The 16,463-nt window shown below is 50.0% G+C and overlaps 1 protein-coding gene across 1 annotated transcript; it reads left to right on the plus strand.

Annotated features, from left to right (window-relative positions):
• Positions 1–6,351: 6,351 nt before the first annotated feature.
• On the plus strand, positions 6,352–15,454 carry Slamf8 (SLAM family member 8). The gene is made up of 5 exons (XM_059281062.1): positions 6,352–6,640; positions 9,025–9,351; positions 12,546–12,851; positions 12,931–13,041; positions 14,717–15,454. Exons 1-5 carry the CDS (start codon positions 6,352–6,354, stop codon positions 14,782–14,784), a joined length of 1,101 nt encoding a protein of 366 aa, XP_059137045.1. The 3' UTR covers positions 14,785–15,454.
• The last annotated feature ends 1,009 nt before the right edge of the window (positions 15,455–16,463 follow it).

Consider the following 16,463-nt stretch of genomic DNA (forward strand, 5'->3'; position numbering starts at 1 on the left):
GATGTCACTTGTCTGTACTATGAATCATCTTTTTCTCTCCAAGTCGGAGTTAAACGCAAACCTTTACGCATCTAGATGAACGTGTTGACTGTGCCTTTTCTAGTGACCTGGGTTCTATAGATTCGTATTACCTAAAGGAAAAAGGGACAGGGAAGACTTCAGGGTCTGGGTTGAGGGTAGTGCAGCAGCCTGGAATTGCTCCTGAAAGAAGAGAGAAAGATGCCCACGGCTAGGAGCCCCGCGGCTGCCCTCTGCTGGCCCTCTCTGAGACTCAAACTGCCTACTCTCAGTCTGATCCATTCCCAGAAAAACTACATCTTAAAATAATGGGGACTGGGAGCACAGCTCAGTTGGTACTTGCTAGGCATGCAGAAAGTCCTGACAGTACCTCAGAAACCCAATGTGGTGATGAGTACCTGAGGCATCAGCACTCATGAAGTGGAGACAGGAGGATCAGAAGCTTAATGTCATCGTCAGCTACATTGTGAGTTCCAGAACAGTCCAGGCTATATGGAACCCTATCTCAAAAGTGTGTGTGTGTGTGTGTGTGTGTGTGTGTGTGTGTGTGTGTGTGTGAGAGAGAGAGAGAGAGAGAGAGAGAGAGAGAGAGAGAGAGAGAGAGTCAGACAGACAGACAGACATAGAGAGGTTGAACAATACTTGGTCATTGTTTTCTACGTGGCTATACAGTTTAGATGCAAGACAAAACAGAACCAAGAGGGTTGTGTGCTTTGAGATTCCTTTCAATTCCAGGTTGGTTTAGATTTGGCTAAGAAATAAGGTCTGCATTTTTATTTAAATGAGCAGCTCTGTGTCCTTTGTGGTCTCAGTTCCTTCTGCCCTGCTGGAAGCCACGGAAGCTTGCAGGACCTAGAGCCCTCAGCAAGTCTGCCTCTGCCTCTGCCTCTGCCTCTGCCTCTGCCTCTGCCTCTGCCTCTGCCTCTGCCTCTGCCTCTGCCTTTCACACTGCTCGCAGGGCCTCAGCAGAGACTCAGTGGAGTTCCTCAGTCAGTTCAGAAAGTAGGCCATGTCTGCTTATTTCTGGAATCTCTTCCACATGGAGCACATCAACAGTGATGGCCACTTGCATCATCAATACGGGATTGCTGCCACCCAGTTTGTGAGTTCTGACCTCATGGGGATGACTCACACTGGATGGATGCTCTATAAATGTTTATTTGATGCATTGGTCTGCCCAAGCTGAGAACCCCAACAAGTGGTGGTGAAGGGTGAATGCATAGATGAGCTTCCAGTTCCCCTCGCTACCTCAATAAAACTCCACGGTGGCTCTGTTTCCTTTTAGGCAGCCTTCCTTCACAACTCTAGAGACTATCTCATTGCCTCCAAAGCAGGGGAGTCCTAAGATGGACACCCCACCCACCCACTCTCCTGCAGGTGTCCCCTCCTACTTGTTCCTTCTCTCCCACTCTGTGTACCATGCCCTTGCTGTGGAATTTCACTATGTTAAAGTTAAAACTTTCCTTTTTGATTAGACAAAAAAAAGGGAAGAGCTGTGGGCGTCTTTCTGTATGCTGTGAATGTGTGTTGCTCTGATTGGTTGATAAATACAATGCTGATTGGCCAGTAGCCAGGCAGGACATCTAGGTGGGATAAGAGACAAGGAGAATTCTGGGAAGAGGAAAGCTGAGTCAGGAGACACCAGCCTGCCATCCAGGGAGCAGCATGTAATGGCACCCAGGTAAAGCCACGGAATACATGGAGACATACAGATGAACAGAAATGGACTTAGTTTAAGTGTAAGAGCTAGTCAGTAGTTAGCCTGAGCTAGTGGCCAAGCAGTTTTAATTAACATAAGCCTCTGTGTGGTTATTTTATAAGCAGCTGCAGAACCACAGGACCAGGTGGGACACAGAAAAACTTTCAGCTACATGCCCCTGCCTCACTAAAGACACCGTCCCTTCTACCTCTTTACAACAGGGTGAGGCGGGAAAGCTGAATGCGACAGAATCGAAGGAGCATGTGCCAGCACCATCTCAGGGGTGACCAGTAAGGTATACACACTGCGCACATGCAGAAACAGTGACAGTGGGTATTGCTAGGAAGTGGCGGAAGTAGTGCTTTCCCAGGGTGCTCAGTGCCTTCTGCCTCAGGCCAGTCTTCCTGCCCTACCACAGCTGCCCAAGAAGGCTGGCTAGGGAGGGGCCGCTGGGGCCCAGGGGCATGTCATCTGCTGAGGGGTCTCACAGGTGTGGCTTACAAGGTATGGAAAATGAAAACTTCAAACCTGGTTAAATGGTTTATTAGCAATTCATAGAACAGCAACCCGCCCACCCAGAAGACTAGTAAAGGAGTAAAGGTGCTGAGGAGCGGAGCAGAGCTGGCCTTCCACGGCAGGAAGGGCCAGAGAAAGCAGATCACAAGGAACAAAAAAGCCAATCAGACATTTCAAAAGTTATAGTCCTGATAGGATTGAAACTGTGCTGGGGCTATAACTCAGTAGAGTGTTTGCCTAGCATGCGCAAAGCCTATGATTCAATCCCCCAGTACCCCATAAACTGGAAGTGGCGGAGCATGCCTGTAATCTCACCATTCAGGGTGGGTAGAGACAAGAGGATCAGAAGTTCAAGGTCATCCTTTATTATCAATGAGGTCAAGGCCAGCCTGTAACACATGAGACTCCATAAATGTAAACTAGTCTCCTTCCGATTAACTGATTAAACTATTTCTTGTTTTTAAGAAACTTGCCTAGTAAGAATAACTCCATTCTGGTTTGGTCAGGTCAGGATCTCAGTCCTTAAAGTTTGGAGAAGTAGAGTGCTGCCTGCCCTCAGCTACACCTAGAGGCTACCCCATTACCCAGTAACACCCTGGTCTTTTCCATTCACCCTGGGTTCCCTAGGAGACTGCTGAATGCCTCTTCCTCCCCAGCCACTCTGCCTTAGCCTCCCTGCCTGGCTCCCCTCTCTCCCAATTGCACCCAGCCTTCTTGCCTTCTCTCAACCTTCTCACACCTCCCTGTGGAAGAAGCATGGCCCCATGCTGGCCTTGCAGAAAGGCATTTCAAACACAACTTGGCTCACCCTCACCCAATCCCTCCCAGCCTCAGTCTCTACACCAAGCAGACCTAGGTTGTTGGTTCTGTTCAGGCAGGTCACTTGGCCACCTGCTCACCCTTCCCATAGCCAGTGGTAGAAATGGGCTAATGGTGAGGCCCCGACTACACCACAGGGCAGATGAAGCTGCTTCTCCATCCTCAGTATGCGCAGACTCCTCCTGACTCCAGCTTCCCAGAAAGGCCCCAGGGAGACAGGAGTAGCAGCCCTGGCTGCCAGCTGCTCTCTTAATTAAGGAATGCAGGGAGTGGCCCCTTTGAACTCACCTGCTAATTTACTCTAGCACACTCCCCCCTGTGGCTGGGTAATTAATGTGGTGTGAACCAGTGATTAGCAGCATTTCTAGGGAGAACCTGCCTGCCTCAAGACCTTAACCCTTCCCTGCACCTGGGATGAAGCACGTCATTCTTCATTCTGCCTTTCTCCACTGTCACATAGCAGAAGGAAAGATTTCCCCTTTGGGGAGGTTATTTTGGAAGATATTTTCCAAGCCTTACCCATTCTCCCCCTTCTCCCTGTCAGCTGACGGGGGGGGGGGGGCGCGGCGGGGGGGTGGGGGGGGGCAGGGGAGTATTGGAGGACCACTAGGGACAACCAACTGCGTCCTCCAGAGGAATTAAGCTCTGGCCCACTTTGCCCTGCTTTTGCATCCTGCAAACCACGCTTGCTTGTCTTGTGCACTGCAGAATCACCCCGCACAATCGGACACTCTTTCAGGTCATCATCACCGCATGGAAAGCCTGCATTGGGCAGCCCAGGAGACGGACAAGTGAAAGAGCTCTGCTCTGTGCCATCACGGAGCTTCCAGTCTAGATGAGAAACGAGGCCTCTACCCTCCCTCTGCAGCTGTCTCTTTTCCGACTCTGGCCACTTGCAGGCCTGGTTAGCACCTGATCCTCACTGTGGACCAGATCCGTGGTGAGCCCTGGCTGGTGTTCAGTGTCAGCACTAAGGGGGAGATCCAGTTATTGATCCCCATCCCTCCAATGAGCACACCGAAGCAGGGACGTTACTTTTCTCATGGCTTCATGGCCACACTTGGGTGCAAGTCTAACTCTAGAGATTGCTTTCAAAACCACTACCCCCCCATCCGGCTTGTACTCTAAGACTCACTCAAACACCCGTCCTTCAACCAATGCCCCCCCTGCCCCCCACCCACCAGCCTTCCACCCACCCAGGCCATGCCTTTGCCCTCTGGCTCCCACAGCATCCTATGCACACTTCTGGCATTGTTCTTGTTACATTGATTGTAATTATTGGGTTACGCATCCCATCTCCTCCTCTAAACTTCGGACTCCTTAAGGGCAGGGGCTAAGCCTTTCATCTCTGTGTCCCCAGCACCTGGCACCTAAATAGATGCTCAATAAATGCTTGATGAATAGATGACAGAATTGACAGGAGAGCCATGAATGAGTCCCCTCCCTTGGCTTCTCTGTCCGACAGCCAGAAACCTCCAGGTTCCACTGGGACTTCTGTTCAGCAGACCGTCTATTCTCCTCCAGACATTTCCTTCCTAGTTCAGGCCCTCCTGTTTCTCAGACTTCCTTCCTCTTCCTCTCCCAGCCTGCTCTGCACAAAAACAGCCCCCTGCCTCCAAGCAGGACTTCTTATGGCATTCCCTCAGTCCATCGGTGACATGTTCACCCAGTACAGTGTTTATTAGGACTAAGATTCCTGGGCCCATCCCCGCCCACTACGTCAGCATCCCTGGGAACTCAAATATTTAACAAGGAGAGCCACGGCTCTCCAGAATATCTGAACCCAGTATTCAACGTGCATAATCAGACTCCAATCTCCCTTTCCACTCTTTCCATTTCGCCTTCCAAAGATGGCCCCTGACTGCCCCTCATGGTTCCTGGAGCCTGCTTTCACGTTCACACCACAGACTCTTGACACACTCAACTCCCTCTTTGTGTTGAAGGCCCATCAGAAACTCTGGCCTCCTTTTTCTCTTCCTATCTAAATCATGCTCAAAGTCTGCCTGCTCGGGAAACAATCCCTGCCCAGATCCACAGACACCTTCCCCTGGCCCTCATCCAATGCTGACTGCCTGTGTGGCTCATTTGTCTAGAGAAATTCCTGTGTGCCAGCAGCCTTCACTCTTCCTGGCATGTCTGTTTCTACAGGCAGGGACTCTCTCTCCAACCTCTCCTGCTCACCATCCTATATGTCTAATTTCTGATTCAATAATACCAAAGCCTGATACCCATTTGACTGAGAAGCTAGAGACTATACAGGGCAACACACAGTGATCCCCACTCAGGACATTTAGGAATCTTTCTCAAGGGCAGCATCTTAAGAAAATTTCCCTGCTAGAGATAGTACTCGGTGGTAGAACATTCCAGGGGCCTTCCATTCCATCCCTAGTACTGGGGAAAGAAGAAGAAGAAGAAGAAGAAGAAGAAGAAGGAGGAGGAGGAGGAGGAGGAGGAGGAGGAGGAGGAGGAGGAGGAAGGAGGAGAAGGAGAAGGAGAAGAAGAAGAAGAAGAAGAAGAAGAAGAAGAAGAAGAAGAAGAAGAAGAAGAAGAAGAAGAAACTAATTAACTAAAAGCAGAGATAAGAGTGAGGAGGTAACTGTGACAGAAGAGACCCGTGCTCTGTCCCTCTGTGACCCCAGCAAGCTGCCTAACATTACACTGGCTTTAAATTCTTCCACCATTAATAATTTCACCAGGGCTACAAGAAGTTCAGCTCTGAGAATGGTCCTCAGCCTTACATAAAAGCAAAAGGGGTAACCATGTCTAGCAGTCATTCACTCTCTAACAGTTATTTATTAAATAATAAGTGTGTCCAGCATAGAAACAAATACAAGTGTTGCTGTTAAACACCCTGCAGAAACTATGAAGCTATGACCAGCAACATGTCAAGGGCATAAGGAAGCAACATGTAAGTGCACATGGGGACAAAGGCTTGCCACTCTGTTTGTAGTCAGGAAGCCTTGAAGGACAGCCTGGCTGGGTACAGAGCTGGCCCGGATCTGCGAGGATAGATGGAAGAGCACCCCTGCTTGGGAAGCCGATACGATGTGTGCAAATGTCAAATGGGTGGTTCTAAAAAGAGGTGATCGGGCTGGGATGGCCCGAGAGGAATGGGGATGTGGGCAGCCAGCCTGGAGAAGTTGAGGAGCCTCACATGCTCAGCTCAGTGTTTAGTCTTTATCCAACGGGCAGCGGAAGGCTTTCAAAGAGTTTTCAGCAGAGGGGAAGTGATGATTGGAACTGCAGCTCAGAGGACTCTCTGTGGCAGTGATGATGATTAGACACAGCCATGGGCAGGGATGGATGCAGAGAGCCTAGTGACCATCTGCAAGGAGCCCATGAGCCATGTGGGTGTGCTTGTCACCATGCTTTGGCAAGCCACGTGCACAGGAAAGAGGCTGACTTACAAGAATCAGCTCCTGAAAGCCCAGCGAGGCCCAGCCGGGCCTGCAGCCAACTTCCGCTTTATTCGGGATGCTTTCACTTTCCAGACATCTTGTTTTGAGTCAAGATTCCTCCTTCTGAACATGGGACTTTCCAGCAGGACCACAGCTCCTTCCGTGCACTCAGTTGGCCTAGGATATCCTGGTTTGTTGAGGAAATCTTCCGAAGGAGGACGTCTGCCATGTGGTCCCTCTGGGGTCTTCTTCTCTTGGAAGGTAAGTGGAGCAGATGGACAGACAGCCTGTCCTCGGGGAGCTGAAAGCCCCTCCCTAGCTGCCCTCATCAGACCTCTAGGCAGCTGCCTCCCAAAACCAAGTAAGAAGCTAAGGAGAAGTGAAGAGTTGAAGCAACCTCTGAGGCAACCTAAAGTGGGGTCTTGGAGGAAATGGGGTGGCGGGTGGCGGCACTAGTGGCATCTGCATCCAGGAGACACCATCTGTTCTAGGGCCCAGAGTGGCTTAAAATGATGGCAGCTTTGAGAGAAGGTGGGGTACAAGGATGATGGGGATTCTGTCAATACTGACACATGGAGATTCTACAGTCTAGGAAGAGGAGGGGAGGGTAATGCAGAGCAAGGTTCCCTATGGTCTAAGGAATGTTTTCGGCAGCCTGTAGGAAAGCTAGGGTCCCTCTCTGTGTCCTGTACAAGTAGAGATGGACATTGGTACAGAGGAGAGGTAACAGAAGGTTAAACATGGTCCCTGTGGGCTTAAGGATAGTCTCCAAACTCTCAGTGGCCCCTTCATCAATCTGTGCCTGAGTCCCACTCTTCCATCAACAAGTAGTCAACTTGACAAGGTCAGCCCCTGCAGGGCCAGGATGGAGTTCACAGACCCCAAGACACTGTTGTATCCTTCGGGGACTCATAAGAACTAAACAAGAGCTCACTACATCCTCAGACCTTCAGTCATTTTTAGAGATGTTCTTACTGGCGACAGAGAATGGTCCAACAGTGCTGAGACAGCCTCCCCGTCTTACTTAGGGGAGGAAGGTGAGAGGGTAGGCAGGACATGAGAGAACCTCAGTCTGGACTGACATCTCCAGTTAATACTGAAGCTATGTCCCAACAGGATGGAGACGGCTGGGCCCAGGGAGGGCAAGGATGTGGATAAAGACTAGGGTTGTGGCTAGCAGAGTGGCCATCCAGAACGGGTCTCCTTATCCCAACTCACAGCACTTGGATACATTACACATCAGCCCTCACCCTGCCCTGCATCCCAAAGCCTCCTTCTATGCCAGGCTCTGGGCCAGTCCTCGGCAAACTCAGTGTGATTTCCTGAGCTCCTGAAGTCTGGTATGAAACTGGGGCACTGCAAGAACAGATGAAGACATTTGCTCTTGACCTGAAAGAGTTCACGGCCTGGTGGGGGATGCCGATTCAGAAACAGACAATAATAGGATAGGGGTGCTGATCCCTGATCACTGTGGGAAAACAGAAAGAATGTCTACTTGCAGCCAAAGATGGCAGAGGTTAGAGGTGATGGTGATACTTCCAGAGGAAGCATGAACAAGGCAGAAAAGGAGTCAAGAGGGCAGTTCAAGGAGGATTGTCTCCCTCGTATTTCAAACTCAAAACAGTCCTCAAAAAAGCGCAGCACCTTGCTGTCATCTGTCTGTCTCTGTCCTTGTTTCAGATCACAATAATGATATGTAATGGATCCCAAAGACCTGAGTTCTCTCCTTCCCTCTCCGGACTTAATCTAATCCCAGAGTTTGTTAATTACACTATTAATCTCTCTGTCTCAATTCTCCCCATCCCTGTGGTTCCCTTCCTTTGTTCAAGTTTCCATCACCTCTCTCTTGCATGAATACAAACAGCCTCCACCTTCCCCCACCTCCGATGCATTCTCCATGCCTCCGCCATGGCCATCTTAGGCCTGCACTTCATCATGTCGCTTTCTCATTTAAAATCTACATGAGACACCACACATACACACACACACACACACACACACACACACACACACCCCGCACACACGCACGCACGCACGCACCGTTGTTCTAAGGATTAGAAGCCCAGACACCAATGCTGCTTCATGATACAGCGTGATCCCGCCAACTCCTGGTGCACTGCCCACTTCCCCTCCTGAACCCCCCTCATTTCCCCGTGCTCTCTCCCTTGTACGCCTCCTGTTCCTCAGCCTGTAGCTCCTCTCCATCCCTACTCCAGCAGCCACTGCTTGACTGGCTGCTTCCTCTTCTTCCTTTGAGTTGTATCTTCTCGGAGGCCGCTCCAGGCTGGGTGAGGACCCCTATTAACCTACTTGCGTTCAGCCACTTTTTCTCATCATGATAACTTCATTTATTTTAGTGGCTGGCTTGAGGTCTGGCTTCTCCATGAGCAGAGACCAGATTCTCTTCCTGTTTTGTTTCCCCATCCATGACACACACTACTGCTACACCCTCAACTCAGTGCAGCTGCTGGGTGGCGGAGGGGCCCTAACTCAATTCTGAGCAACTCAGCTCTTTGCCAGGAGTAGGACAAGACGCCTACACAGGCAGATTCACCGCGGCTTCTGTCTTTACAGTACTCCTTCCCATCGTGGTTATTGGTGTCCAAGTGCTCAGCAAGGTGGGGGACTCCGTGTTGCTGGCGGCAGAGTGCCCTCCTGGCTTCCAAGTGCGCGAGGCCATCTGGCGATCTCTCTGGCCGTCAGAGGAGCTCCTGGCCACGTTTTTCCGGGGTTCCTTGGAGACTCTGTACCACTCCCGTTTCCTGGGCCGAGTCCAGCTACATGGCAACCTCAGCCTGGAGCTTGGGCCCCTGAAAACTGGAGACAGCGGCAACTTCTCCGTGCTGATGGTGGACACCGGGGGTCAAACCTGGACCCAGACCCTGCATCTCAAGGTGTACGGTAAGTGTGTCCAACACTGGTTCCCTGACTCGCCTCCTGCAAACTACCAGCCAAGCATCTGGAGCCACGGGAGCTGGGGAGGGCTGGGTTCCAGAAAGGTACGGGTTTGGCCGCGTGGCTAAGTCAGAGAAAAGCAGCTCCCCAGAAGTCATATCTAAAAAAGCTTCCCACACACTTCCCAGGTGAGTACCTCATGAAGCAGCTGGCTTCACCAGCCCACCAGCCTCATCTGTACTCCTTTCGTTCTTTCCTTGGCTCAGCAGGCTGGGACATGATGCTCACCCACCAGACCTTCGCCTCTTTCCTCATTCCTACAGTGAGCCTTATAACACCTACTATGTACAATCCCCATCAGGATGAAGCACAGTGGTGTGTAGGGCAAAGTGGACTGTTGATCCCCTCTAAGGTATCATCAAAGCTTACCGGTGGTGCTATTATTTTATTTACCACTAAAAAAGGCAAAGGAAAAACGTGACATATGACATAATTAGTTTTTACTGACAAGTTAAATTCAACTTGAATTATAATTAATTATAGGATTTTTGTTCTATATTTCTGTTTTGTTTTGGGGGTTTTGTGTGTTTTTATGGGAGTTTTGTTGTTTTGTTTTGTGGAGGTTTTGTTGTTTTCTTTCTTCTTCTTTTTTTATTTCTGTTGTTCTAAAGTTAGCACCAAAAATCCAACCTAGGGCTTGTACATATTAAGAACCAACTGTACCAGGAATCTGGACCACACCCGCCCCCAGCCTTGTTTTTCCTAAAAGATCTTTTAGTTGGGTGGGTAACATGTGCCTCTAATCCTAGCACTTGGGCATCTGAGGCAGGAAGATTGCTGTGGGTTCAAGGCTAACCCGAGCTGTGTTACTTAGGAGCTAAAAAATAGTCACTATTTTTATTTCATTTCTTAGGGTCCATGGGGTGGGCTTTGCTCCACAATACCAGCATCGTGTGCAGCTGCATTTATCCCTGCAGCTGGAGTGGATGAATTGGCTAAGGATAGGGTGAGGATAGAATGAGCTTGCTCTCTCTCCCTCTCTCTCTCTCCCTCCCTCTCACTCTCCCTCCCTCCTTCCTCTCTGTCTCTCTCCTCCACTATCTCCATTCATTTCTGCTGCTCCACGCCTTTATAACACTCACATTCATTTCATCTACCTAATGGCTTGAGACAAAAATGTGTGTGGCCCCACACCAGTATTTCAGTGAAAACTCAAAAAATGTAGAAGGTTGCAGAGAGTCCAGATTTAAGAATGGGAAGTGGGGATAGAGGCTGGAAAGAGGAAGCAGGAGAGAGGGGCCAGTAAGCAAACTGGGGAGGATTCTCAAAGCCCCAGAGACAGCTGTTTTACCTGCCCTTGGGTGAGCCATTCAGGATGCTGATGTAGTTAGAGGGTGCACTTCTTCTAGAAGCATGAAGGCCTGAAGCAAGCTGTCCATCTCAGCAGGCAGAATGCTGGCTGGACTTCAGCACTGTGTAGCACCCCCACCCCAGTGCCCTTGTGCAGGGAATGACCTCCACAGGCACCCAGGCCCTGGGGCCTCTCCTCCACGTCTCGGCTGCTGCACACGTGAAACAAGGACACTGAGTGTGGTAATGCAGGCAGCACCCACACCACTAAGCCCTAAAATGCCTTGTTCTCAGTATCTGAATTACAGATTTTAAGGAAATTGCTGTTTTATTGCTTCCAAATACATAGCGTGATTAGAACTAATTGCAGGAAGCTGCCAAGCAGCCGTCCTTAGGAGCTCGGCTCTGACAATAGATAAGAATGATTTGAATTAGCGGATCGGTTACCAGAAATGTCGATGGGTGTTTCTACGGCGCCTGATCGTGTTTGGAGGCAGCTTGTCCTCCTAAGTGGCGTAAATATCCCCCCTGTAATCTCTGTTTATACTATTAGTATGCCCAGCAAATCATTTCTTTTTTCATATCACAAATCCCACCAGATTGAGCTGGCATTAACGAGGTTTGACTCTGCTTGACTTTGGAATGCTGTTAGAGACTCGGCCCTCCTGTGGCCACCATAATGCTCTCCCACTGGCCCCATTGCTAGAGACGTGGGATTTACTCATCAATCTGTACAGGAATGAGGAGCCGCTGCTTAGGATGCCAGGACACTAATTTGTTAGCAGCCCAGGTATCAAACACCAATTTGCCAGCACTGGAGTGCTAAGGTTACGGCGATGACAGAGCCCCCACGCCCACCCCCCTCCGGGCTCTCCTCATTCACCGCATTTTATGCCCTTATGATTATTTTCTTGTTCATCATCACGTGTCAGTGTCTGTCTCCTTACACTAAATGGTAGGCTCCCCAAGTGCGGCGGGATGTGTGTTCTTACCTGAACTAATAAATACTTGTCATCCTTTGTTGACTGACTGGCACACTGTGAATGAAGGGCTTCAGAAAGACACGAACGAGGTGCCTGGAGAACTCTGAGTCCTGCCTGAACTCTTGGGGAAGGTGTCACAGTCAAGGCATAAAAAGCAGTGTGTCTGACGGGGCAGGGGCAGGAGGAGGGTGTCTTAAAGGATCCATAGGGGGTCCCAAGGTGGGCAAGAAGGGAAAGAATAGGACCAGGCATGGTGGCACAACCCTGTAACTGCAGCATTCTGACAGTGGAAGCAGGAGGATTGTGAGTATGAGGACAAGCCAGAGTGTGGCCTAAGACCTTTTGTTTGTTTGTTTGTTTGGTTGGTTGGTTGGTTGGTTGGTTTGGTTTTGGTTTTTTGAGACAGGGTTTCTCTGTGTAGCTTTGCGCCTTTCCTGGAACTCGCTTTGGAGACCAGGCTGGCCTCGAACTCACAGAGATCCGCCTGCCTCTGCCTCCCAAGTGCTGGGATTAAAGGCGTGCGCCACCACCGCCCGGCACCTAAGACCTTCTTTAGAGGCGGCAGGGAGCATTTGTGTGCGCAGATGAGCCACATAAAAGCCTGAAATGTATGAAACAGCACCTCATGTTTGGGAGAACTGCAAACCAGTGGACTAGGTGAGGAAGACCTGCAGAGAGTCTAGCTGAAGAAGTTGGCACGGATCATTTCGTAAAAGCTTTGGATACCGAGCTAAAGAATTGGCAATGGGGAGATAAATGAGATGGAAGAACCAAAGAGGCATGTAAGCATGCGTAGAACCCAGACACAGTGCTGTGGACTCCACCCAGCAGCCCCGTAACCCACTCTGCTCTGCTGCTCTCACACAGATACGGTGCCCAAGCCCGTGGTTCAAGTGTTCACTGCTGCAACGGAAGAGGTTCAACCCCCCAACACCTGCCAGGTCTTCTTGTCCTGCTGGGCCCCCAACATCAGTGACATAACCTATAGCTGGCGACGGGAGAGCCTGATGGACGTTGATGTGGAACTGCACAGCCTTTTCTCAAATGGACAGGTGTTAAGTGTCTCGCTGGGACTGGGTGACAAAGATGTGGCCTATACCTGCATCGCCTCCAACCCTGTCAGCTGGGATATGGCCACAGTCACTCCCTGGGAGAGCTGCCATCATGAAGCAGGTGGGCCAAGGACCAGTAAGCAATGGTTTGGGGATTATGGTGCATCAGACCCGTCTCTGACTCTACCCCCGTGTTGCAGCCTCTGGGAAGTCCTCCTACAAGGACGTGCTGCTGGTGGTAGTGCCAATCTCAGTGTTCCTGATTCTAGCTGGTCTCTTTGGGGCATGGCACCACCATGGCCCCTGCTCAGGTAGGAGTCTTGTAAGCACAGAACATGGGGGAAGTGGGTGGGAATGCCAGGAAGGAGATGGGGCTAGACTCCTCCCACTTCAATTCAGAGGCCTGCCCCTTTGCATCTCCCGTCTCATGTCTTGGCCCGCTCCTCACACTTTGGTCTCCAACCAGACTGAACAATTTGATTTTTCTTCTGCGATTCTTCAAATGAGCTGCTCTCTCAGGTTCCCCATAGGCCTGTGCACATTATAGTCTCTCTGCCTAGGGCACGCTTTCTGTGATTTTTCCCTTTTCCAATTGGCCCTCTCTTGCTGAGTCTTCAAGGGGAGTGTGTTCCTGGAAGCCTTCCCTACCTCCCTCTCTCCATGCCTACCTTCAGTCTGATGAACATCCTTCCTTTAATCGCCTTTGCTTACTCCATCCCAAGGACTAATGACCTGTCTGCTCCTGCTGCCTTTTGAGCCACACAAAAGCAAAGGTTGGGTCATGATGGGACACACCCAGTGGGTCCCTCGAGCATCATGGCTCCTAAAACAGGAACAGCACTGGTGAATAGTTATTGAGGGAAAGTATTGATGAACCCTACTCACTTCTTGCCAACCATTCTTAAGAAAGGAACTCCCGAGAGAAGCCCCACCCCCCACCTCTGGCCAATGGCTCACAAGACCAACTTCTACAGGAAAGTGATGAAGAAAACCTGGTCAGGTCAGGCTCTAGGCTCTACACACAGATACTTATCCCTGCGTCTGCCCAGATGCCCTGTACCTTGCCCCTGAGGGAGCATCACAGATGTCACAGGCTTCATGGCTGTTTCCCTGCTGAGCTCCCTGCCCTTACGACGTTAGTTGTGTCCTGGAAGACCAGGGTCTTACTCTGTGACTAGGCATTAGGTCCAGGAGTGACAGGTACTTGTGTATTTTTCTCAAGGGACAGGAAAGTTGAGGTGGACAGCTTACACGGCACTCCATTTAGGGGTCCTGTCTGTTAGGAAGAGGGTCTGTCCCACACCCCTTGCCTCCCAAGATTTGTAGTAAAAAGGTAGAAACCAAGAAAAGAGCCATTTTTAAAAAAAACTATTTTATTGAACTATAAATCATACGTTGTACAGTTCACCTAGTTAAGGTGCACAATTTAATGGCTTTAAGTTAATCCAGAGCTTTACCTCCCACCCACAACCAATTTAGAATATTTCTATCACCTCCCCCACCAAAAGAAGACTATAACCACTTACTTAGTCAACACTCCTCAACTCCCCTGTGCTTTCCCGAGCCCTAGGCAGCCACGGCAACCCCGCATCTACTTTCCTTATCTATTTGGGACATTCACGTGAATGGAATCCCATTATACGGTTCTTTGCAATAACCTCCTTTCACGTAACCTAACATTTTAAAGGCTCATAAAAGAACAGCTGTGGCCACCTGGGATAATGTAAATCTCCACACAACGTGTCCAGGGGCTGGTCCGGGCTCTGCCACACGCATTCTTGTCATTTGACCAGGCACCACACAACCCTAACTCATGGTATGGGCGCAGATGACATGTAGACATTAAGAAGAATATCCCATTCTTAACAGACATCTCCTTTTCCATGGCTTTAGAAAACAAGGAGGGGTGATTGGCTTCAGGATATCTAGTGTTCAGAGCCTGGGGCCGAATATGCTGAGCCTCCAACCTTCTGGTCTCCTCTCCAGGGAAAAGGAAAAGGAAGGATGCTGGCACTGACAGGGTGGTTCCAGAGACGGAGAATCCCCTCGTGTAAGATACGCCGTGAGGGACACATAAACTGGTGCTTGGATCATGACGAGACGCCCTGCCCAGCCACATGATGCTCCACACCCAGAAACTTCCAGGATCCTCAGAACTTCCACAAGTCTCCTGTCTGCCGCTAGAGAACAGCCAAGGAAGCCATCACCCTCCGAGGGGCAAGGTGGACTAAGAGGGTGCTTCCTCAAGAGCACTGGACATTCTCTAGGATCCGCAGAGACATTGTCCTTCTATACTACAGTATAGAAGGAATTATTTAACTATCAAGAGACTGACTCCAGGCCAGGTCCTGGGCCTTAAGAGATATCAGACATTTGAGCTAACCACGGCCAACTCCAACCCCAGTCCCTGGAATCTGAGATTCTTGTGTTCAAGATGTTACCATAAGAAAAGTTACAGAATAAGGAAAAGTGGAGGGAAGGAAGGGCTTTTCTTTTCTGGCATGAAGGACTTTGGGCATCTGAGTTCAAGGCCCCTCAAAGGTAAATTGAAGTTATGGGTAACAAAGGGTTGGAAGCTATTTTTCTGGTAGCACCCTATTAATAGACATCTTCATCACCATTAACTACTCTCATGCCTTCTACGTGATCTGGGGTGGTATTTGGGGGTCTCTCTGTACATTCTACACAGTTGCCAGAAAGGAAAAACAAACAAACAAACAAACAAACAAAAACAGAGAGTTTGACCCAGCCTTACACAATGGCAAGAGAAGCCGCTAAGTTCAGGGTGAGTCTGTCCTCCTGAAACTGGGAGAAGGAAGAGCCATGAACAGCTACATGGGAGGAAAACTAGAGGGGAAGGATACTGAGACACTTCAGGATCGGCCACATCCATTTTCAGATGCAAGTGTAGAAGACCCACCTAAGTTCAAGGGGAGAGCAAAGTCCCTACCACTCAACTGTAGGATCGTCAAGGTCGATTTGACACACGCCGCCGCTGTAGAGGATACTGTTCCGGCCATCCTTGGAAAATGTACCCCGCCATTGAATGATTCTGTCTTGAAAAAGTCTAGGCTGTCTATTGCTGCTTGGGAAAAGGAAGCACTTACTGAGTTAAACTTATCCTCGTGAAGGAGCAGCTACTAAGGTCCATGCTTATTCTCATCCAAATGGAATGGGTTTTATCCTGGGTCCCCGCCCAGACCTTGATAATGGAGAGGAAGGAGGCACTGGGGAAGCAGAGATAGTTTTGAGTATGTTTCCTGGGTGACTTCAGTCTCTCCACCCAGGAAGTCAGTCCTGCCCTGGCACCTTTCCTCTTCTCCTCACTGCTGAGACAGCCACTTCACATGGGACAAATAATGGGCACCATCCACTGGCTGGTGTGTTCACATCACACACCTCCTGTCCACTTACCCTGGATCCCCTCTTGCTGGCCTTTCTCAGAGGCTCCTGGCTTTATCGAATTCTTTCATTCGCCTGCACTCACTTTTCTTCTCTCCCTTTTCCTCCAACTTCCACGTGCAGCTTGTTCTGCCTTCCCCTGCCACTTACAGGCATCTTCTCACCAACTCATGGAAAACCAGCCTGTCTATGAAACAACGTGAAAAGGGAAGCCCAGGCTCTAGTGATGAGCCATGGTGGTTCTGGGGTGATAAAACACACACTGTCCCCCACCTTTCCTCCCTTTATCTCCACAGCCTCACCTCGAATCCAAGCACAGGTCTCGTCTTTG

Source organism: Peromyscus eremicus, chromosome 15, assembly GCF_949786415.1.
Source record: "Peromyscus eremicus chromosome 15, PerEre_H2_v1, whole genome shotgun sequence".
NCBI lineage: Eukaryota > Metazoa > Chordata > Mammalia > Rodentia > Cricetidae > Peromyscus > Peromyscus eremicus.

Coding starts and splice junctions, on each gene's coding strand:
- Slamf8 (XM_059281062.1), top strand. CDS start 6,352: ATGGATGCAGAGAGCCTAGTGACCATCTGCAAGGAGCCCATGAGCCAT. Junction 6,641..9,024: donor AGTTGGCCTAGGATATCCTG/GTTTGTTGAGGA, acceptor CTGTCTTTACAG/TACTCCTTCCCATCGTGGTT. Junction 13,042..14,716: donor CCACCATGGCCCCTGCTCAG/GTAGGAGTCTTG, acceptor TCTCCTCTCCAG/GGAAAAGGAAAAGGAAGGAT.